Source organism: Mastomys coucha, unplaced genomic scaffold, assembly GCF_008632895.1.
Source record: "Mastomys coucha isolate ucsf_1 unplaced genomic scaffold, UCSF_Mcou_1 pScaffold21, whole genome shotgun sequence".
NCBI classification, from domain to species: domain Eukaryota; kingdom Metazoa; phylum Chordata; class Mammalia; order Rodentia; family Muridae; genus Mastomys; species Mastomys coucha.
In genome coordinates, this window is record NW_022196904.1 from 107,775,190 (window position 1) to 107,799,844 (window position 24,655).

General features: G+C 47.5%; 1 protein-coding gene across 1 annotated transcript in view; it reads left to right on the forward strand.

Moving 5' to 3' along the window:
* Vps35l (VPS35 endosomal protein sorting factor like) overlaps nt 1-24,655 on the forward strand; it is a 106,755-nt gene that overhangs the window by 72,494 nt on the left and 9,606 nt on the right. The window contains exons 26-28 of the mRNA XM_031388053.1: nt 128-242; nt 14,192-14,331; nt 23,792-23,957. Coding sequence (XP_031243913.1) covers nt 128-242; nt 14,192-14,331; nt 23,792-23,957 — 421 coding nt within the window. The remainder of the gene's footprint in view (nt 1-127; nt 243-14,191; nt 14,332-23,791; nt 23,958-24,655) is intronic.

The following is a 24,655-nucleotide window of genomic DNA, read 5'->3' on the forward strand; positions in this document are numbered from 1 at the left end:
TGTGTGTGTGTGTGTGTGTGTGTGTATTGGGAAGAACAGAGCGAGTAAGTGCTATGTGTCTGTTTAGAAACACGTGCTGGTAAGCATGTGCATCTTGGTTAACCGTCCCCATATCCCGTCTCTCCAGGCCTGTGTTGCCTACTGCTTCATCACCATCCCATCCCTGGTGGGGATCTTCACCCGCCTCAACCTCTACCTGCATTCTGGTCAGGTTGCCTTGGCCAACCAGTGCCTCTCCCAAGGTAAGCCTGTCTCATACTGTTCTTGATGCCCCTTTGCTACTTAGGAAGTCTGACACCCGTCCCTGCGTGCACATACTGAGTGATGCCTTTAAGGAAGAAAGAACACAGCAGCCGGGGGATATTTTAAAACACTTCTCTAGTAGGAAGCATGGAAGTCAGGCCACACAGAGACAGATGGAGCAGCGCAGATATTTTTTGTCCTGCTCAGTCCATCTCAGGCCAGGTTGGGCATCCAGACATCTTGGGCTACGATGCCCAGAGAGCCTGAGAAGGTGGGGCTGGTTGGCCACAGAGGATTCAGGGATGGTTTCAGTGTCTCTGTTTTCATGTGTTTGAGCACCAAACACATGGAAATGGAATCTGACCTTTGGAGAGCAAATACCCTGCTATTGGGGGTGACGACCCGCTCCCTGTATAGCTCACACGAGAGGCTTCTAAGTATCGGAAGGGTGCTGGGGAGGTGAGACAGGGAAGGGAGGGGCACAAGCTCAGCACCATGGTATTTGAGCTCCAGGCTGCTACCTTCACACTGACTTTATGCTACTGCTGGGCACAGTGATGTAGTGTCTGCTTCATGTTTAAAAATTCATCTGATGACTTTTGCTTGAGTCTAAATGCAGTTGCACTAAACCTCAAAAGCCCATCACTGTCGCCCTGAAAGCCACACAGAGCAGTTACTGGCCAAATAAATAATGCAGCCAATTACTGAGAAGGAGAGAGCTAAATACGATGCTCGCGGGAGCTGGTTGCTTTATCTGTCTCTGAGAATGTACTCCCATCTCAGCTGCGTCTAAAGTGTCGCCTTCCTCCCAGTTCATTCTTTGACTTGCCTTCATCCCGCCCTGACCGCATCTCCATTTCCAGGCTATGCCTCTGCCAGGGCTGAGTTCAGGGTTTTGAAAATCCCCTACAGACCATTTTAGGATGCTAGAAAAGGCTTAGTTTCATCCGTTTGTGCACAGGGGTCCTCACACGTAAATAGGATCTTGCTGGCACTCACTGCAAACATTCTTGCCTGTTACCCTGGAGCACAGAGCAGCCACCAAAGGCTTACACATTAGTGCTTTCTACCTAAAGGTGGCCCAGAAACACCTGCCTGTGTTGTCTTTGAACCCTTCCTCCAGAGAGCTTCTTATCCTCATCTGTTGGTGGCTCGGAAGAATGTGTGTGTTTATATGGAGGATGTGGGAAGAGGAGAGGGAAGGAATGAATACTCAGCCTTCTGGTGGAGTGAATGGTCTCAGCAAAGACATGGAGATGATTACTGGTGGTTTTGGCCACCAGCAGGGTGTGTTAAGGCCCTGACTGATGGTGGCTTTCAAGTCACCAGGATACTGTGGGCCTGCCTCTGGTTCTGCCACTTTGGGAAACAGATGACCTTGGACAAGTCGGCTTATCCGTGTACAAAGCAGAGGTGATGGCAGGGTTCCATCAAAGCTGAGAGTAAAGGAAGTTGTATCCTGAGAGCTGAGAACTCTGGACCCCTGGCACAGGGCAGCTGCAGAATTGGAATCTTAGCTGTCCTTACAAACACAGGGTAATGCAGCACTGAGCATAACTGTAACACTGATAGCACAGGGCTTTGGGAGTTTTGAGGGCCCAACTCATTGTCTCTGGGCATCTCTCTGTCTCTCTGTCTCTGTCTCTCTCTCTCTCTCTCTCTCTCTCTCTCTCCCTCCCTCTTCTCCCTTTGTCTTGCCTCTTCCTTCCTTGACTGTCTCTTTCTCTGTGCCTCAACGATCTTGCTATGCAGTCCTGCCCTGGCTGACTTCAAACTTGTGATCCTCCTGCCTCAGCTTGCAATGTGCTGGAATTATAAGCATATGCTTCCACACCCAACCCTTTGGATTGATTTCTCACAGGCAAAACCTTGGGTTTGCAGGAAAGCCAGTGTTTATTTCTAGATGGCTGAATTGGGCTTCAGATCAGAGAATGTAGCAAGAAAGCGAGCGAGGCCCAGGGCCAGCTTGTTGTCATTGCTAGTGACTGTCTCTCCTCTTCTCAAAGCTCTCTGCTCTTATAGTTTTATTTCTATTTTTAAACTTTCCTTTGTTCTTGAGACATGTATACAAGTATACAGTGAAACATAATCATATGGCCCCCCCATTCCCTCCCCTTTCAGCCCCTCCATGTCCCCCACAGCATGTTCCTCTTTCAATGTCATGTCTTTGTTTGTAATAGCCCCCTGGGTCCAGTTGGTGCTGCCCATGTGTGCATAGGTCTGGGGACACCCACTGGAGCATGGGAAACCTGCCATGTCCTATCTGGAAGACAGCACTACTCTGTAATCTTCCCTGTGCATTATTTTATTTTTCTTTTAAACTTTGTATATTTTAAACCTACTATCCTATGTTTTTTCCTTCTTTATGAATCTTGTTAGTTATGGGAGAATTTGGCTCGATGTATTTGATCACAGTCACAGCCCTCAGCCAACACACCTCACAGATCCACTCCTCGCACCCAGCTAACTTTACGCCCTCTTGTTTCTCATTTTATTAAACCTATCCAGTCCCATTTGTGCTGCCCATATACTCTTGGATTGCAGCTATCCATGGAGTGCTGTTGACCTTCTGTATTACATTCCCTCCTCCCAAGGTTCAGAGATCCTGTGGAAGAGAGGAGCAATAGAGTAAAGAAATAGAGTAAGTCAAAGGGGACAGAGGATACAAGGGAAGTGTTTCCCAGACACAACAGAGCAGTTGTACATGAATTCAGAGTGTCTGCAGCAGTATTCATAACACTACCTGCGTGTGCCCAGGACAGACAAAACCTCAGCAGGTGTGAAGCCCCGCCTCTCGCTGAGGAGCCCTTGGCAATGGCTAGCTGCTGGGGGAGGAAAAGCCAGCTTTCTTCCATTCTTTGTACCTCCTTTTCTTGGGTGCTCCCCAAGCCCTAGAGGGGACTGTGGGAATGTGGGTGAGGTAGACGGTTCATTTAGGGCCGAGCACTAAACCTCTTCTCAGCACTCTGACCAGTTCTGCATCTTTGCCTCGAGGGTGCTCACTGCAGGAAGGGTGCTTCTCTGATCAAGGTTGAGAGCAACCCCCCCCCCCCCACGTCTGGATGTAAGCCTGAATATTTATAAGGCAATTTGACAGTGTGATGGGTTAGGAAAGTAACAATAGCAGGTTGTACCTTAGGCCCATCTCCCAGCCATGGGCTTTGACCATGTAATAACCGGCGTGGGTAACCCCATTCTTGAAGAGCCAAGAAAGAGACCGCTGCAAAAGCATGAGGTTAATTTATTAATTGAAACTGGTATACCAGGGTCAACTCTGTAATGGTGACCAGAGAGACCAAGAAGAAACAAGGCTCTAAGCTTTTATACCATTTCAGAACAGTTTTACAACTTACAAAGTTACAATTTACATGAGTAGTTACACTTTATCTTGTTTATTGTTCTTTAGTTTCTATTGATCTTTCCTCCTAGTTAGGATAAGACACCTGTGACTCTCAGGAGGGATGGGGGAGATCCTCTCTCCCGGGGAATGTCTCTTGGAAACTTGCATTCCTTGAGGATGGATGTTTGCTTGGTAAACTCTTCTAAAAACCCCCTTTGTCTTAAGGATAAATGGACTTCCTTGCTGTCTGGTATCTTTATGGGGTATCTCTGTTTGGCTACAACCATAATTGCTACAAGTGTGGACACAACAATACACTTGCCAGTGTTGGCAAATCAGTCTGGAGGGTTCTCAAAGAGCTAGAACTGCCAAATGACCCAGCAGTTCGAATCTTGGGATATAGACCTAGTACAGAGGAACTGTCACATCCATATCCACTGAGGCCTTGCAATGTGGTTTTGATGTAATAGTAGAGAGATAGTAGGTGGCCTAACCAGAACCCATTAGTTAGTAAACTAAGTTCAAAATATAATGTTTGAAAAAATTTCAATGGAATTATCTTGTGTGGGTGGATAATACTGCTCCCAAATTTGTGTCACTTAACGAACCTCACAGTGCAAGGCATAGGATACATCCCTCGGAGTTACCGTTCAGGGAGTCTCCAAAGGTCTCTAAAGCAATATAGGCTCTTATTAGTGTTTCTACTAACCATCATAACTTCATGGTAAGACTGGCTGTAGATACAGAGAAACTGATCTCAAATTGACCTGGAGACTTCCTCTTTGCTGGCTAGAAGGTTCTATGTAGGCTGCTGTAGGAGCAAAGACCTCAATGGCACTATCTGTCATTGCACTGTGCGTGCTGCAGTACTGACCTGCCAAGAAAGATGTACCCACGGGTGCCACTGCGGTCGTTATGGGCAGACTTGAGGCCTGTCCACAGGAGGGAATTTCTGCTAGTGAATTTCATACCTGTACATGGTGTATTTCTGCTTTTCTCACCCCACCCTCTCTCAGTCACTTCTTTTAACTTGAACTTTTTTTCAGTGTACTTTTTAAAAATGCCAGTGCCAGAGCCTAGTTCATATGCTCTGTCTCTGGTGAGCTGTACTCAGCCCCGCTCTCCGCAGACGGACAAAGCAAGGCCAGCTCAGCCCTTAGCCTTTCTTGATCCTCACCCTTCCTTAATTGCTTCCCAGCCATCGTTCCTAACTAGCAAATAGGCCATTGCTGCCCTGCTTCTCCTTTGCTTCCTCCAGATTGCCTGGTAGCAGGGCTTCTGGCATCGTGTCCGCCTCACCCGTGTCCCGAAGGTGCTTCCCAGATGAGTGGTCACTGCGGGATAGCTTGAGTTGGTAGTTCTTTTTTATAGAGTCGCAGGTTGGCCTCATACTCACTTGGTAGCTGAGGATGACCTTGAACTTCCGACCTTCCTACCTTCCCAGTGCTAAGATGTAGGCATAGGCCACTACACCCAGTTCATGAGGTGCTAGGGACTGAGCTCCAGGATTTGTGCATGCCTGGGATCATTCTAGCAACCAAACTACATCTTCAGCCCCAATTTGTAAGATAGTGATAGAGGAGCCAGACATGACAGTCCTGCCTATGACCCCAGGACTTTAGAGGCTGAGGCATGAGGGAATCCTGGTTCAGGCCCCACTGAGGAAGGAACAGTAAAGACAATGGCAGCAAACCTCCCAGAGCGAGAGCATAAGGAGTAAACAGTGGCATCTGTGAGGAAGACAGCCCCACGCAAGCCTTCTGTGAGTGACTTAGTTTTATATTTATAGTGAAATAAAAACACGGTAGGTCCCAGCATGAGCTTCCACGGAGGGCATATTGGCTGGAGCTGCTGTGCAGGTCAGCACGAGGAACTTGGGGAAGCAGACACCACTGCAGGGCTACTGTTGGAAGCTGGTGGCTTCTTTGCATGGGGACAGGTGGCAGCTGAGGATCAGCCGGACACAGTGGTAGGTGGGAGGAGGTCTTCTGCATTTCCCCTTTCTAGAAGGTGAGAAGCAGCTTTTGAAGGAGAAGCCTGCTTCCTATCTATCCCTTGCTAAGCTCTCAGCATCTGTGTGGAGGGCTGCAGTTGTGACTCTTGTGAGGAAAGCCTTGAGTGCAGCGGATGTGACTGTGTCCCCCTGAGGCCCCTTTGGCCAGTTTGAGCTGGGACAGTTCACAAGTGGGCAATGGCGTGAAGCCTGCATCCATCCACACCTGAACAACGGGACCCTTCTGCCATGGGGAGTGTGGTGACTAGGGAATAAATGACAGTTGCTGATGGAACCTCAACTCCAGCCATAGCCTCTGTCCTCCTTGCTGGCCTTTCTTGTTCATTTTTTTCTATGCAAAACATTGTACCAGAAACAAGGATGTGCATAGAGCACCAGCTCTAGTGAGGGAGAGCCAGTCTGTTGACTGTTAGCTCATAGGGCAGTTTGTAAAAAAAATGTCTTGAGGGTGAGCAGAAGGGAATGAGTTGTCTGAGAAGAGCCAAAAAGCTTCACAAAGCAGATGGCATTGGGAACCTGGGAGGGACGGGTGGTCCGGATGCCCGCAGTGTACTCCAGGACATCCCAGAGACTGAGTTCTTGGCACAGAAAAGGCCCAGTGGCCAGAAGCAGGACAGTCTGAAGGGTGGGGAGATGGAATTTAGAAGATAGCCTGAGGCCTTACTGTGGAGAGTGCCAAACTCCCAGCAAACAGCTCATGTTGTTCTATATGTATTACTAGGTCGGGTCCTTGTCTTCGTTTTTACAAGTGAAGAGAATGAGGCTTGTGGTTTGCCTGTGGCATCCTGCCACACGGCCTCATCTCTCATGGAGGCTCAAAAGTACTGTGCTACTAAGAGCATTCCCTTCATAATAACACATACTTTCCTTCCGAATCTGAGTGGTATGCGGTACAAAATACCTGTTATCATAGACTATTTGAGACACTTGTGAAAACAGTCTCCGTATGTGTGTGTATATGGTGAATGTGTGCATTTCTGTGTGTGAGTGCAGGTATATACATATCATAGCGTGCATATGGAGGTCAGAGGACATTCTTGTTTTGAAGCAGGGTCTTTTGCCAACTAACATAGGAGCATTGGCTGGGCTATCCTGCTGGGCTTTACATGGGTGCTGGAGATCAGACCTCAGTTCCTCAGACTGCATAACCAGCACTTCATTCAAGGGCTCATTTCCCCTGGCCTGGTAGGCTTTTGTTGTTTGGTTTTTGTTTGGTTTGGTTTTTTTGAGACAGAGTCACAGGTAGCCTAGGCTGACCTTAAACTTGCTCGAAAACCAAAGATGACCTTGAACTCCACATCCTTCCACCTCATCTCCCAAGTACTGAGGTTGTACTCATGAGCTGCCATACTTAATCCCTCGTGCTTAAGGAAAACTAGGCTTGCTAGTTACAGACAGAATGCACAGCCTTCTGGGTGCTTTGCAGGGAGGACGGAAAGTCCCTACCCCTGCCCTGTCCCACAGTGCAGAGCCCTGGACACTCTGAGATGAGAGGGAGAGTGCAGGCAGATTGGCACCCTTTGGAACTTGGGTTTGGTGCTGATTAAATTGGAAATAATTTTGTACGTCTCCAGTGGACCTTCACATTAAATATTGATGACCAACGTGAACGGAAAGGGCATGCTGCCGAATCTGTGTGGTAAAGACAAGGTTGTATTAAGCTGTCATTGGTAACAATTAAGCCATAATGAATATGCCACTTACCTGTCTGTAGGCATTTGTACTTCTGTAAAGCTTGCTCTGTTTTGGCATCATTGAAATAGTGGTCCCTGTGTCCTCAAATGTAATCGCTTTAAGAACAGGTTCTAGCCGGGCTATGGTGGCGCACGCCTTTGATCCCAGCTCTTGGGAGGCAGAGGCAAGCAGATTTCTGAGTTCTTGGCCACTCACTACAGAGTGAGTTTCAGGACAGCCAGGGCTACACAGAGAAAACCTGTCTCAAAGAAAGAAAGAAAGAAAAAAAAAAGAACAGGTTCTATTGCAGAAGCACAGGTGGGCAGTAACAGGGTTAATCTCAGTGGCCAGCTGGCCTTGGGACCCTTTGGCCTTGTCAAAGTCATCTTCATGTCTTATTTGCAACACATCCTGTTTTCAGGATCTAGAGCATGTTCCTGTGAGTGTATACATATGTGTACATGCTTGTGTCTGTGAGCGTGTAAATGCACCTATGTGTATTCTTGCATGTGGGGTCCCAGGTCAGTATCAGGTTTTGTTCCTCCAGAGCCATCACCTTACTTTTTTGAGGCAGGATCTCACTAGCCTGGAACTCATTGATTCTGCTACAGTGGCTGTGGTGAGCCCTTTAGTGGTGTGTTTGTGTTTGCATGTGTCGAATATCAGATATCCTGCATATCAGATATTTACATTACAAAAAATAACAGTAGCAAAATTACAGTTATAAAGTAGGAACACATTTTTTTTTCAAGATGGGGTTTCTCTGTATAGTAGCCTTGGCTGTGCTGAAACTAGCTCTGAAGACAAGGTTGGCCTTGAACTCACTGAGAGCCACTTGCCTCTGTCTCCTGATTGCTGGAATTAAGGGCACATACTACCACAACCAGCAGCAACAAAAAAAATTTTCTGGTGGCTAGGGGGAAGATCACTATAAAGTGAGGAACTGTATAAAAGGGTCATAGCCTTAGGAAAGTTGAGACCCATTGTCTTAGAACACGAAACCCTATTGTTTAGATAGATTTCAGGGATGGGCACAAAACAGAAAGTGGACTCCTAGAGCAGGTCTGGCCTCATGGGGGAGCTTCTCTGGGACACATGTGCTCTGTAGGGCAGACCAGGATCCAGCTCAGTACTTGTGAAGTACTTGGCTTTAGTGTTGCTCTTCCTGAGACTTGGGATGGCCTCCCTATGACAGCAGGAACCCAGGATAATTGTTTCCTGAGGCAGGTTCTCATGCATCACAGGCTGGCCTTGAATTTATCGTGTAGGACCAGGGAAGGGAAGCAGGAGGAGGGAGGACAGGGAAGGGAAGCAGGAGGAGGGAGGACCAGGGAAGGGAAGCAGGAGGAGGGAGGACCAGGGAAGGGAAGCAGGAGGAGGGAGGTAGGGATTGGAGCAGCAGCAGGTGTCTGGACACTGACTGTGGGCCAGGCGCCATGTTGAGGTACAGGATGTGCCTTTTCTGTTTTCTCCTTTTTGAGGGCAAGTTGTGGCAAGGACCCAAGGTCTTCCATGTCCCAAACTGGCCACAGACTAGGCATGTAGCCTGAGATGAACTTCTGATCACCTGTCTCCACCTCTTCAGTGCTGGAACTACAGGCATGTGCCACCACGCTTGTTTTATGGGGTGCTGGGGGACTGAACCTCCAGCTTCTTGCTTGCCAGGTAAACACTCCATCAACTGAGCCATGCTGCTCCAGCCCCGAGAGCATTCTTTATGAAGGAGAATCCAGTTCCTCCTCCTCCTATTTGTTCAATTTTTCTTTTTTAAAAACACACACGATACATTTTCTCTTGAAGGCAGTGTCTTCTGTGGCTTTTATAGCTATAGAATAAAGTGCTCTGTGGTATCAAATATTAGCTGAGCACAGTGACTCACACCTGCACCCCCAACAGTGGAGGCTGAGACAGGAGGATGGCTTTTGCCCAGGAGTTTGGATCCAATCCAGTCTGGTCAACATAGTGAAGGCTCGCATCTATCAAAAATTTTAAATGTTACAGTTTTGTGTTTTGTTGTTGCTGTTGTTTTGTTTTTTTAAAACAGGAAATTTGATGTTGATAGGATCACTTCAACTCTAGACTGAGGAAAACCTGTTTTCACTTGCAGACATTTTTTTTAACTGAATTTTGTTTACTAAGCGGACATGGAGAAGTCTCCCAGACTTCTGTTTTCTGTATGGGGTGCGCCTTCTGGGAATGGAGTAAGAATTTGCCTTGGAACATGTGTGCCTAGCCCTTAAATAACTGAGTTCCTCCTTTAGATAGGAACTGGGTGGGGTGAGTGAGAGGAGCCAAGGACAAAGCTGCTGCCACCTTAATGGGTAGTAATAATAGACATTGTTGGGTGACTCAGCAGCACACACACACAGGAAAACAGTAATGGTCCTCCAAGTCCTTGGGAGCAGTTTCAGGTTCCCCTGCAAAGTGCTCTGCTCAGGATCTTCAGAAAAGTTTTCCAGGATGGCATAGTCACCAGGCATGGGTACCGTGGACTTCTCTGCAGGACACAGCCAGACATGGCGGAGTCCTGGCACCTGCCTCTGCTGGGGGGGCTGGGAAGCGGGGTAATGTCACGGATAGTTTTGGTTCTCTTGTCTTTTTTTTATTGTGGTCAAGTATACATAACATAAAACTTAATTTGAAATAATTGGGCTAGATTTCTTATATATTTATTTTTTCTTTATTTTTGATAATTTCATACCTCTATTTTCCCTTCCAACCTGATCCCCCTTCCAAGTTCGTATGTTATTATTGGTGACTTATTGGTGACTGCTGAGTTGAGGTAGTACTACCCATATGTACATGGGTGTGGACGCCCACTGGAGCATCCATGGGGAACCTCTCCTGGAAGCTACCAACTGCCAGTAGTGTCTCAGTAAAGCTCAGTGGAAATTCTATGCTGGGCTCTTGACTATCTTAAAGGTCTCAGGCAGATGACACCGCAGCTGTGAGTTACAGTGTGATGGCCATGTCTTGTCCAGAAAACAGCATCTCACAGTGCCTTTCCCTGTCCTCTGGCTCTTGCGTTCTTCCTTCAGGCCTTGGTGGTGGTAGGGGTTCAGTATGGATTTAGGCTGGGTGCTCAGCCCCTTTTGGCACTAACCAGCTATGCATCTCTCCACTGACTGTTGCCCACTGCAAAACAGAAGCTTCTCTGACCAGATAGACAAGGTCTTTGGACATAAAGACAAATATTTAGAAGGTAATCTGACAGCATCATCATTTAAGAAAGTAAGAAGCAGATTCTACCACAGGGCCTACAACCTCCCTTGCCATAGGATTATGTCTAGGATTATATGAGGCATGAAATTCTTTCCTGTGCAACAGGCCTCAAATCCAATTTTATTTTATTTATTGTTATTGTATAATTATACAATAATTGTTTGCAAGGTATGCATGTGTGTGTGTGTCTGTCTGTCTGTCTTTCTGTCTGTGTCTGTCTGTCTGTGTATGCATGTGCATGTACGGGTGTATGTGCCACAGTAAATATGTGGAGGTCAGATGACAACCCTTTTGTGTTCTCTTTTTACGTGAATCTCAGGAATGGGGCTCAGGACATTAGACTTGCACAGTAAGTGTTTGCACACTGAGCTATCTCATTAGCCCAACACTTATATTTTAAATGTACATTGAAGTGATGTTAAGACCTTTCATATTGTTGTCCAGTAATATCAGGTTCCTTCAGGATCTGAGCCAGGTGTTTCTAGATTCTTGGCATTTTATTTAAGAAGAAATGAGGGAGACTCAGTTTTCTGTAAGGGTGAGGCACCTGGTGGGTTGAGCACTCTCCAGTGAAGGCCATGTATCCAAGAGTATCCGGGCAGCCCCAACTGTACTTGATGAGTTCAAAAACCAAAGAGGGCACAAAGCTAGATGGATGGGGGCCAGAGGTGAAGGGAGAGATGGATCTTGGAGAAGTTGGGGAGTAGATGAATATGATCAAAATACCTTGGATGAAATTCTCAAAAGACATTAATAAAAATGAGGAAAAAGATGGAATAAAGGCCCACAGATTACAGAGCAGCAAGAACACTAAGATGATAGTACAGGCTGGAGAGATGGTTCAGTAGTTAAGAGCACTGACTACTATTCCAGAGGACCTGAGTTCAGTTCCCAGCAACCACATGGTGCCTCACAGCCATCTGTGACAGGATCCGATGCCCTCTTCTGGTGTGTCTGTAGACAGCTACAGTGTGCTCAGATACAGAAAATGATAGTACAGAATGGAAGGAATGCACCAGTGAGACCGACAGGGAGCTGTACAAATAAAGCTACTCAGCAAGCAGGCTGCTGGCTGGTGCCTCCTTCTATGGGGCTCAAGAGGGGGAGGGGTTTGGTTGCTGAGGAACTAGTATTTTGGGTGGTCCTCTATTTTGATTGACAGATTATGTTATATAACCATTCTCCACTGCATATATATCCCTTCCCACCCACGATGCACCCGACTTTAATTATTTGCATGCCCAGTTATGCATAGGCATAGGGTGGCAAATGGGATTTCCCATGGGAGTTCACCTTGAGGACACAGGTGGCCCTTATTGCATATATACTTAAAACTAGCCCAGGCCAGATCCACCTTCCTACTCTCCCACCTGGACATAACTAGAGTAACCTTGAAAGAGCCCTCCCTAAGTCCTTGAGGGGAAGAGAAACCTCTGCATTGTCAGAGTAAGGTGTATATGCAGGAGCAGGGCTGGAGGCTACAGCTAGCAGGCCGCTGCTGGGTACATCGTTTGGAGAGAGGTGTGGGCTGCCAGGTGAAGCAGTAGAAGAGGGATTGGTTTGAGGTTAGGCCAAACCAGATGGAGTCCCAGGTTGTTAAGCTGTTCCCTCCTATGCTTGCCTGGGGGAACTAGGGTGCTGGGAGAAATGACACACTGTAAACCTTCTTAGACACTCTGCCCTAGCAGAGCTGCAGAAAGGATCTGCCTTTCTCCAAAGGGAAATCGGTTCCTTTCGAGACCTAGAAGATGAAGCAGGCTGAATTCAAGAGCGCCTTCCTTTTTTTCTAGCTCCATACTACCTCTGTCCTCAACACGACTGAGGTCAGCTGCTCCCTTAATTGTAGACCAGAGCATGGAACAGGCTCCTGTGCAGTTGTGCTAATTCACTAGCTCATGGGTCCCTTGGCCACTTTGATGACATCAGCTCTTGCTCTCCTTCTTCCCCCCTGAAATATTCCCAGTGCCCACCAGAGTGCCCTGTGCTGCTGCAGCAGCTGCTACTGCTGCTTAGTAACTCAGTTAGGGGATGTGGGCACCAGCCAGGCAGGGAAGCTTCCAGAGCTGAGCACACCTCGCGGGAGGCTCCACTATGAACCTCTTCATGCTGTTTCCTTGGGGGGCTGTGGGGGGGAGATGAAATTAGCCGCCCCCTCAAGTTCAGGCACATGATTTTCTTGTTAACCACAGCCCTTTGTTCCTTGGGAAGCCAACGTCTGCTGTCAAGCCAGACCCTCAGGCCTGCAGTTGAGGTTTCTGCTTTAACCCCAGGGTTCTGCACCCTGCTGCAGCATTCTTGCATGACATTAGAAGTCATTTTCTGGTAGAAAATGACCTGGTCCATGAACCCGTTTGATGTGGCTGAGCAGTGGAAGGGTTGATTTCTCAGGCCAGTGCTTGCCTTGAGGCTTTTTATCATGGTCAATACTCTGGCAGGTCTACAAACTAAGAACTCCCCTCCTTACCTTCCTTCCGCAGAGCTCTGTTCTCCTGCTCCCTCCTCCTCTCCTATGTCCTTTCTCCTAGCTTTGGAAGTCCTCTTGTTTTACAGGCTATTTCATATCTCTCTTAAATATCTCTACTTTTCAAATAATTCTCCGGAAATGTTACCTGGTTAGAACCCTAGAGCTTTGTGTGTGTTTGCAGGCATGCACGCATGCCTGTGTTTGCATGTGTGTGTGCATGTGTGTATGAACATAGATGTGTATTGCATGCATTCATTCCTTCAGACAGGTCAGTATATGTTGGCTTATTTTTCCAGCACAATATTACTGTGTAGCCCAAGATGCCCTGGATCTCACAGTCCTGCCTCACCCTCTTAGGTGTGGGATTTCAGGTTTGCACAACAGTGCCTACCTAGCTCAGTGGTTGTTTCTTTGTGCTGCAAGAGAGTCAGACCAGACTAGGTGTGCTCAGCTCTGGAAGCTTCCCTGAGTCTATTTTAAGCAATAGCTCTGCCAGCCACTCAAGACCCTTCCACCTACACAGGAATAAACCGAGTCCTGCCTCATTTCACACCTAGTTTCCCAGGTTTGAAATGGTATTGGAGACCGTCCTCCCTTACCTGTGGGCATAAGGACTCATTGATCCAAACCAGTGTAGGTCCTAGCTCAGGTGACTATATGTATATTTGTATGTGTGTGTTGTGTACAAATTCATGTGGGTGTGTGCACATGTGGGTGCATATGCACCTGCTTTGGAGCATGTGTGTGGAGGCCAGAAGTTTATGTCTAGTGTCTTCTTTCACCACTCGATATCTTTTCTTTTTTGAGCTGGGGGCTCTCCCTGGGTCTGGAGCTCATTGGCTGGCTAGACTGGCTGTTGATCAGGTCCCAGGGATCCTCCTCTCTTGCCTTCCTGGTACTGGGATTACAGACACACCCTGCTGCACTCTGCTTCTGTGTGGGTACGGGGCATCCATACTCAAGCCCTTGTTCCTGTTCAGACGATTCGTGGGTTCAGCTGTCTCCTCAGTCCATTTTCTAGACTGTCCATAGAGCAGTCGCCCCTGTTTTAGTTCTCCAGTCTAAGCCTGGTTAGCTATAGCGTTTCCTGGTTGCTCTAGTCAACAGCAGCTCTTCCATGGTGGTTTGAAGAACCTCCTGCTGGGCTTCCTGACTCAACTGAACCCTCTGGTAGGCTAAGGAACGGTCTAGCCTTGAACTTTTTGGAACACTCATCCCTACTCTTGTCTTGCAGCTGATGCTTTTTTCAAAGCCGCCATAAGCCTCGTTCCTGAAGTCCCAAAGATGATAAGCATTGACGGGAAGCTGCGGCCGTCCGAGCCCTTCCTCCTGGAATTCCTGTGCAATTTCTTCTCTACCTTATTGATCGTGCCGGTATGTCCCCAAGAGTGACAGGTGGTTTTCACTCACCGTGCCTCTGCCTCTGAGTACACCCAGCCCTTAGTATTTTATCTTATGTGTGTGAGTGTTTGACAGCATGTGTCTGTGTCCTGCATGTGCCTGGCGCCTACAGAGGCCAGAAGAAGGTATCACATACTCTGGAACTACAGACAGTTATGAACCACCATTTAGGGCTGGGAACTGAACTGAGTCCATCTGCAAGAGCAGCCAGTGCTTTTTTTTTTTTTTTTTTTTTTTTTTTTTTTTTTTTTTTTTTTTGGTTTTTCGAGACAGGGTTTCTCTGTGTAGCCCTGGCTGTCCTGGAACTCACTCTGTAGACCAGGCTGGCCTGGAACTCAGAAATTCGCTTGCCTCTGCCTCCCAAGTGCTGGGATTAAAGGCATGCGCTACCACTGCCCAGCTCCGCCAGTGCTCTTAACTGCTGAGCTGTCTTTTGGTTATTTCCAACCAGGTGTGTCTTTTAGCTGATTCAAGGTCCAGTAGGTTGACAACCAAGATTAACCAGTGATGTAACCATTACATCATCTGATTGGGATCATGGTTTAAGCTTGTGTGTCTGGGATGGGGGGAGGCACTCACATTCAGTGCTCTCTACACTGCCAAGGCAAGGGCATATTGACCTTGGACCATGATGGTGACAATGGGTGCCAGCTCTTTCTCCCCTTAACTCTGCAGATTTGGGAGTTACTCGTGTGTGTGTGTCCTGCTTACAAAAAATGAGGGTGATCTTGTGCCAGCTCCCAGTGTTCTTATGAGGACACACAGAGTGGAGTCACACAGTGAAGCTCTGGGGTGGCAGGATACTTTGGAACTAGAAACAGTAGACACTGGCTCCTTGTGGTTGTGAGAGATGAGCAGTCATTCCTGGGGCCCTTTTGGGGGGTCCTGCATTAGGATTCCTGGAGGCTTCCTATAGCTGGGTTTCTCGGCCTGGTCTCGGACCTGCTTCCTGACAGTTTGAATGAAGAAACAAAATGGAATCTCTGTTTTCCCAAGTGTCTGGGTACATTTACCTTTCGCCTGATTGTGAGCTGCATGCACAGAGCCTTGGTGGTCATGGCCGTTGTTGGGGCTCTGTCACTGAGAGACATGAACAGGCGCTCTGCTGTTACAGTTCAGGTTCTTTTTCTTTTCTTTGTTGTTCCCCACCACCTGCCCCTTCTCCTCACCTCTCTCTTCTTTCCCCTTCCCTTCCCATTTGCCTCATCCCATGTTTTGTGAGCAGTCATTTGGTTTTGTGTTTTGTTTTTTCTTTTATTTGAGAGTCTCACTGTATAGGTGAGGCCATTTGGAACTCCAGATTCTCTTACTGCAGTCCTCCCATGTGGCCCACTGCCTTACTGCAGTCCTCCCATGTAGCCCACTGCCTTACTGCAGTCCTCCCATGTAGCCCACTGCCTTACTGCAGTCCTCCCATGCAGCACTCCGCCTTACTGCAGTCCTCCCATGCAGCACTCTGCCTTACTGCAGTCCTCCCATGTGGCATGCTGTCTTACTGCAGTCCTCCCATGTGGCATGCTGTCTTACTGCAGTCCTCCCATGCAGCCCACTGTCTTACTGCAGTCCCCTCATGCAGCACTCTGCCTTACTGCCATCTTTTCCACCAACACATACAGCACCCACCTTTCTTCTGAAAGAGAGTTCAGGTTGCTGCTCTTCTCCCTTCCTTAAAAAGCACCATGGTAACTCTCCCCACAGAGAGTCCGTAGGTTTTTACAAAAGCATTGGGAAAGTAGCTATGGGGATGCATTGCTATGACCATATTCCCTTGAAGCCTCGGGTGTCTTATTTGCTGATTTATAAATAACAGCCCCAGGAATCTATAGGCTTCACCTGCCAAAAACAAAAACAAAAACCGCAAAGCAAATATCAAAACAATACCCCAGAAACCCTTCCTTGAGATGGTTGTGCGTCAGGGATGCCCTGCTAAATGCACATTCCTGTAGTTCACCCTTGAATGTCTGTAGTAGGTTGAAACTGGCCCTTTGGAGGTTACTGCCCTCAGTGGTTCAGGAGGGGCCACTCCCAGGACTAAACCTGGAGAAGTGTCAAGCCAGGTTCAGGCTGTGCAATGACTCAGCACTTGCTGGGTCCCAGGTTTCTTTAGGGGTGATGAAATACTCTTCAGTTGATTGTGGTGACAGCCACACAGCTCTGGATACAGGAACAGACATTGAATTGTGTGACCTGAATGGGCATATTGTTCCCTGTGCAGATTATGTATCTCCATCAAGCTGAGAAAACAAAAAAATGACTTAGCAGTGGGCTCTGTCTGTTCAGATTCCAAGTTCTCAGAGGGGAACCAGGAGGCCCAGCCACAGACCTGCTCTGGGGGAGGCTTTGATTGTCCTTTGTGGTAAGCAGCGTCCTGGTGAGGGGTGGAAGGTCAAGTGGCAGAGCTGCAGGGGCTCCCAGAGGCCCTTCCCTGGACACTTAATCATTTGTGGTCAGTGCCTCTTGTCTGCATGACCTGCTTATTTGTCACGTAAGTAGAGCCGAGGAGAGGCCCAAGTTTCTAAGGAAGCATGGTTGATGGTTGATGGTGATGGTTGTTTGGTGATTTGCTGAGGTGCTTTGCCACCTGCACACAAGCTTCTCACATGCCGAAAGCTGCTAGGGTCTTTCTGAAAGCCTTCCCCTCAGAGTCTCAAAGTTGGGTTTAGTCCTGACCCTGTGACCTCAAGCTCTGGGGCCTTGGAGATGGTTTTGTAATTCCTCCAAGTCTTACCTGTGGTCTTATAAAAGTGTCATGGAAATGCCTACTTGGTAGGACTGCTGTGCAGGTTGAATGAAATCATACTTAAGAAAGAAAGCATGCTGTAAGCCAGAGGCTCCTTCCCTGGGGTTGCTTGCTGGTGACCAGAGGGCAGAATCCAGCCTGCTGCCACACTTGCTTCCTCTGGAACGATGGCAAGCACTTGGAGTGAGCTTTCCACAAAAAAAAAGTTAAAGCAAACACAGGTTTGTGGCTGCCCTTGAGGAATTGGCTCCTGCCATCCATGCTGGTATTCTATAATTTGTTCAGGTAGCTAGAGCTGGGAGCAGCTGCCCCAAGCACACAGGGTGTTCATTCTTCTCCCCAGACCCCCTGGGCATCTGAAGATACATTTAAAAATTCATTCCAGATGCCAACCTGGCATATAGGCATCAAGAAAGCACCTTTTGCTATGAGTAGGACTTTGTTTCTCCTGGTGTCAAAGACTGCACTTTGGTGAGATCCAGGCAATGAGGAGAGTAACTGCAATCTGAGGACTGAGGGTGTATGTGGAGGTCAGAGGTCAACAGCCTTATCTTCCTTGGTTTTCGTCTTTGTTGTCTCAGTTGTTGAGACAAGGTCTCTCACTGAGTTCACCAGTTAGGAGAGAATGGCTGGCTGGTCAGCAAGCCCAGGGATCTGTCTGTCTCTCATCCCCAGCACTATACAGGTATACCCATTGCTCATGGCCTTTCTGTGGGTGTTGGTTATGTAACTCAGGGTCTCATGCTTGTGTACCAGACACTTTACCTACTGAGCTATCTCCCAGTTTTGGCCCCAGGAACATGCATTTATTTGATGCTATGCCAAAGCCCTTCATGGGCACTTACATAGCCTCCGAGAATCCTCCCTGAACCCTGTAAGGTGAGAATTAATGAATCTGTTTTGCTTGTAGAGAGACCTAGAATTGAAGAGGCTGCGCCTGGGCCTATGCAGGTAGTTGGTAGCAGAGTAGGATTTGTCTCCTCCAGGGTCCTTCATGTGTGATGTGAGCCCAGAGAGTTTGCCATACTCTGTTCACTAAGGGCCATCAGGGGTTAGCAGCTCTTCATCCCTCCTTAGGAGAGGTAGCATTAGGACAGAGGCACCGCTCACCTGTTAGTTTACATTCTGTTTTCAGTGGCCAGCATCCAACCTCTGTCTTATATATTAAACAGAAAATTCCAGAAATATATGTTTTCAACTAAGTGCTATTCTGCACAGTATGATGGCATGTCATCCCATCTGGGATGTGAGTCTTTGTGCAATGGGTCCACCCTGTGTGTGCTACCTGCTTTTATCATTCTTGGATCATCTGTCTGTCAGTGCACACCGCTTTTACCTCAGTGTCCAAAGCACAGGAATAGTGATGCTACTGTTTGGGCATCTGCTATTCTACCTTCTATATACTATCTGCCAAAGGGGGAAGCCCTGAGTGGGTTGAAGTGGAAACTTGAGGGTTCTTTGGAAAGTTGGTCAGATGGTGTTTTGCTGGGGCAAACACATGAAGGAATGTTTCGTTAAAGTGGACACGGGTGTGAAAGGCTAAGACAGATTTATGAAGGAACATTTCACTGAAGCAGACACAGGAGAGAGGATTTCTGCTAAAGCAAGCATGTGAAAGGATATATGGTGAAGGATTCTTTGCTAACGACACACATGTATTGGTCTGGTAGTTGAGCTGCATTTGTCCAGACTCCATAGAGAGAAATGCACCAAAAAAAAAAAAAAAAAAAGAGTCTGGTGCTATACTGCAGTTTCTTGCTGCTTCCATGAACTTGGGCTGATTGGGTGTATGTGCTGAGGCAAGACATGTGGAGGACACATGAAGTTTGGAGGGCATAAATAGGACTCCACAGAATGATGGAGAGAGCGTGGCTTGCTGGTACAGCTAGCTGGGCAACACTTATGTGTCTTGAGTCTTCACTGATCTTCACTTCCCTGAGAGAGGCAGAGCTAAGGACTTCTTCTGCTGGTCACTCCTGCTGACCCTAGCTGTGGCGGAGACCTACCTGGCTGTCTTTGCTAGATCATGTCACCTCTGTTGCTAACCCGACTCTACCAAATTAGACTGCTGGTGTATCCAGGAAGTGTTTGCGAATGGATCAATTTGCTGCTGCTAACCTGTGAACTGAACTGCCAATTTCCAGACAACATAGACAGGAGTTGTTCCAAAGAACCTTTCCAAACAGGTCCACTCCCCCTGTATCCTTTCTTTCCCACTACCTCTGGTGGGTGGTGAGCTACCCACCATGTAGCTACAAGGGAGGTTAAAGTGTTTAGGAGCCATCATTAAAAATAGAATTAAAAAAAATTAAGTTACAGTGGATCCTTTCTGTGAAAAGGTAGAAGTTTTCAACGTAATTAGAAAAGAAAAACATCTTAACCTTTGTTACAGATGCTGTTAAATTTATTCTAATTTACGGTTAGTTATTGTTAATTAGTGTAGTCTTGTCAACTTGAATCACCTGGGAAGGTCAGGTTGGCCTGTGGGTGTGTTTTGGGGAATTATGTAGTGTGCATTCATTCCGTGGTCTCTGCTCTTGACTGTGGGTGTGATGTGACACTTGCTTCAAGTTCCTGCTGCTTTGACTTTCCCCCAATGTGGACTTGGAGCCAAATAAACCCAGTTCTCCCTTAAGTCATTTTTGTCAGGGTGTTTTTTTTTTATCATAGCAACAGGAAAGGAACTAAGAAACTCACTGTGTCTGATTTGTACGTTGAACTTCATCATGTATGTAGGTGTAAGAAAAAAAATAGTGTCAGTAGGGTTAGATACTTGTGTGGTCCTCTGGCATGACTGGAGTCTAGCCTCCTAGGATTAAGAGGGAGGTTCCATCTGAGAAGCCAAGGCCAAGAGATGATCAGATGAGCCACCCATGAGCCACAACACCATGATGGGATTTTTGCATGAAAAAGCTCCCTCTCCCTTGTTTACCTTGTTCAGACTGGTTTCCTCTCCAGTGACAGTGTTGCGGTGTTTTTGTGTGTGTTGGGAGGAGGTTACTGTTTGAGAGTTTGATTTTACTATGGTAGCAACATGAAACATGAGCTCTACTCTTAAGTAAGCTTTCAGAAGGGCTGTACAGTCACTGACCTTATGTAAAATGGTGTCCAGGAGATCTTGGGGGCATTTCGTTTGCTTAACTGTAAGTTTAGGCTTGTTTGTCCCTAACTCCCCATTCTTCTTCCCACCCTTTGTAATAGCCATTCACCACTAATTAGACAGTTTTAGATTTCTCTTAAATGAACTCAGGCAGTGCTTGTACTTGTGACTGGTCTGTTTTGCTTAACCTGAATTCTCAAGCTTTGTTCATTTTGTCACGTCCTACAGACTTTATGTTTAAAAGTTCCCTACCTTCCACTGCGTGCACAGACAGACTTTACTGTGCTGTGTGCACAGACAGACTTTACTGTGCTGTGTGCACAGACAGACTTTACTGTTGAAGGTTCCCTACCTTCTACTGTGTGCATAGACAGACTTACTGTTGAAGGTTGCCTACCTTCCTCTGTGTACATAGACTTCCTTTTTCTATGCAGAAACAGTAGGCAGCTCCCACACCTTGGCCATAGACACAGGTATGCTAGTCTCTCCTCCAGAACCTGGATGGATACCCAGACAGTACTGGTAGTTCATGTAGCAAGCGGAATGACTGAGGGTACTCAGGCGCCCCAGTATTATATGGGGCTCAAGAGAGGAGTTCAGTTGTTCAGGGATATAGAGTGGGTGGTTCTCAGTTTTGATTGACAGGCTTGGATTGTGTAAGTCTTTGCTCATGTGCATCATATTTTAATCATCATATTTGAATGCATCATATTTTAATCATATGCATATTTGATATGTATGGTAAATAGAACATTTTCCTTAAAAGTTCACTTAGGGGACAGTTTGTATTACTTTGCATGCAGCCAAGCAAGTTTGGGCTTGATGGTTCTCTACCTTTCATATCTGAATGGAAACTATTCACTAAAGGGGAGTTTTGATGGTTTTCAGGGAAGAAGAGATTGATTTACTTCATTGTTTGGAGTGGGATGTACACGCAGGTTGGGGGGCAGTGTTCTAAGTTACCAGGAGGTTTGCTAAGTGTGTTGTTAGGAGGGATGTGTGTATAGTCCCTGCCAAGTGGAGTCCCAAGTTGATAAGCTATTCCCTATGCCTCACTACTGTCTGTAGATACCTTCCCCATACAGTAGAACAGATGTCTCATTAGCATTTGGCTAGATGAATAAAGTATAACTGGCACAGCAAGTTCAGCATTGTGGCTTCACAGTCCTAAGTTTGTGTTGGGATTTGTAGGAACTAGAAATGTTAGGACATGCTCTCTGATTACTGAGGCTGCAGTGGGAAGATACAACTTCTTGTCCCCATTAAAAGCAGCTACAGAGACAGTAAGATGTTCACGTTCCGCTTCACCCTTCCTTTCCCTCATCCTACCTAGTCCATGACCCTCTCCTAATTTGAGAATTGAGGAAGTATCCCCTAAGAGGAAGTCAGGCTTAATATCAAACACAATTAACTCCATCTGTAAGAAGTGCCAGGCACAAGCTGGGCAGTGGACACTGTGTAAATTAAGGCCTAAAGGGAGGATAGGGTGCTGTGCACATCAGAACCACTGGGATTTATTAGGCTATGCAAACCTGCCTGGGGAAGTGAGGAGACACAGGCAACTGCTCTGACTGCCTCCCGTCTGCTGAGGCAGTCTCTCCTCTGTCTCATCTTCCCATCCCAGGGCCCTTCTGCCCTGCTATGCTCACAGCCCATTGGTGTTCTGGCTCCTTTGCACCCAGCCCTTGCTTATGCTCACTTTATCATACATCCTTCTGAAGAGCCAGCTAGCAGTTCATAAATATGCACTCAAAACATTGAACCGCAGAGGACAGTAATCCACAGAGAGGTGAAAGGTCATCGGCCAATAAGTGACCCTGTTAGGACTCACAGGCGCTGTTGCCCTCTTTGGTGCAGTACCAAGGACATAATCTGTCACCTTTTTGGTTATGAACTGAAGCCCGCAGAAGTGCTCACCCCAAACCATTCCCTAAATTCCGTTGCCCATGGCCCCACCTTTCTGAAAATGTGTTCATTGTTCTCCCACAGGGTGGGAACATGAGTGCTGACATGAAGTTCCTAAAATATTTAGACCGTGATCTATTCCCATGGCTGATCCTTAAATTAAAAAAATGTATTTTAGTATCCAAGTAGCCAAACCAAAATAGTCTAGTTAGAAACAGCTGCAAGCAGAGGAATGCAGCGGTGAGCCACGGCTGGGACCGACTAGCAGGCAGCCTCGCCTGGGTGGTTTGAATGTACACAGCTCACATTGCTGGGTGTCTGAGCATTATGTGTCCTCTTGCTGATACAAGAAACACAAAAAGGGCTTCCTAAGCAGGTGAGGTGGCTCAGCAGATAATGGCACCTGCCACCAAGCCTGACGACTAGAATTCAATTCCCCAAACCCACTGGTAGTAAGAGAGAGCCAACTCCCTAAAGTTGTCCTTTGACCTCCTCATATGCCCCTGGCATGGCAGTGTATACAGATACACACACACACACACACACACACACACACACACACATACACACACATACACACACACACACACACACAAGTGTAATTTTAAGGAAAACTGGCTTTCTAGCCATGGAAGAGGATGTTCTTGATTGGCAGAGCTGTGACCATCTAATTGATACAGGATTGGGACTTATACCAAGAGCATTCTTTACTGTTCAGCTGTGAAAGTGCCAGGTTACTTTGCACACTAAGTTGTCAGTGCTGGCAAAGTGGCTTCTGGAGACTCGTCTGGCTTCCAGCCCATCCAGCCAACAGGAGACGCAACTTGCAGACCAGAGTGCGTGAGGACACCCATGCTCAGTGCCTGTCACCTCAGGATTGATCCCCAGCCATACTTTGCCAGTGGCCACACCCCTTCATTGCAAGGTTGCATCTTGTAGCAGGCATCGTCCAGCTACAGCTCTTCAGGTCTCAACAGTGCCCTACCTTACTCTCCCTGTCGCCTGGCCTCATGCTGTCCTCAACTGTGCAGATAATCCCCCTCTGCTCCCTCTTTTCTTAACCTGATGGAGTGACCCAGTGCTGTGACGAGTTGGTTGGGCCAGCTGAGCATTTATTTCTTGCAAGTAAGGCCTCTAGGTAGGTCCAGCAGGAGAGCCACACCTTGGGAATGGCTTTGAAGCTGCCCACCTTTTTGCATTGCAGCCCCCTTTGGAAAGATTCTGTGTAGTGTCTGAGAAACACATTTGGCTCTTCTTGCATCTTCTCTTTCATAGAAGGAGCCCAGAGCCCTTGCTGTTCTGGTCCTCCAGAGTGGAGCTGGACTTAAAGTTGGTGCAGTGGCTTCTGCCATGTCATCTTCTGAGGACCCACAGTATCTTTTTGTAATTTGGTGTATGTGGCTTGCTTCTACCACTGCACATGGGAGATAAAGGGGCCATCATGGAAGCACAGGCCATTGGGCTGACTGGTGATTGTTTGTTGTTCCTTGGACCCAAAAGTGAGGCTGCTGCTCAGGTTCCCAGCCTGAAATCCCTGTGCTGTTTGCCTAGGCTCATGCGCGGCCTTGCCCTTATGAAGCAACGGGCCTTGAAATCTCAGCGCCTACTTAAGGGAAGCGCTCTGTTAGTGGATGCTGTAGCTGATCTGCTGGACTTACCTGTCACTTTTTTCCCTCTCTCTCCACCAGGATCATCCAGAACATGGAGTCCTGTTTCTGGTTCGAGAACTTCTCAACGTGATCCAAGACTACACCTGGGAGGACAGTAGTGATGACAAAATCCGAATCTACACCTCTGTCCTGCACCTGCTGTCCGCCATGAGCCAGGACACCTATCTTTACCACATAGACAAAGGTAGCAGCATGGCCAGCCCTCCGCATGTCCCTGTTTCGTGGACAGCAGAGGGACTGTCTCGCCATCTGTTCTTGTGTGTGTGTGTACACATGAGTTGCATGGACGTATTTGTGTGTGTGCACGTGGAGGCGGAGCTTGGCACTGGGGGGCTTCCTCAATCACTCCTCACCTTCTTTTGAAGGCAGGGCTTCTGACTGAATCAGGAGCTCACCCACCAATGTAGCTAATCTGGCTGGCTAATGAGCTCCAAAGATTTGCCAGTCTGCGCAAGCCCACCACAGCCCTGCAGTGCAGGGTGGCAGGCACCCCTGCTGTGTGTAGGTTTTACATAGGAGCTTGGGTTTAGGCTCAGGTCCTCATGTTTGTGCGGCAAGCGTGTTGCCCACTGAGCTGTGTGTCTAGCCAGGGTCTCTTGTAGTCTTGCCTCAAACTCACTTTATAGCTGAAGATGACCTTGACCCCATTTTGTTTGTTTGTTCTCAATCTGTAGCTCTGGCTGCCACCTCTGTATCCCTAGACCTTGAACTCTTGATGTCCACCCCCCCATACGCCGCAGAGTGCTGGGGTTACAGGCATGTATCACCATACCCAGTTAATGCAGTGCTGGGGCTTCACACATGTTCTCAAGCCCTCTATCAGCTGGAGTCTGTGTTCCTGAGCCACTTTCTTTTTGGGATTTTTTTTTTTTTTTTTTTTTT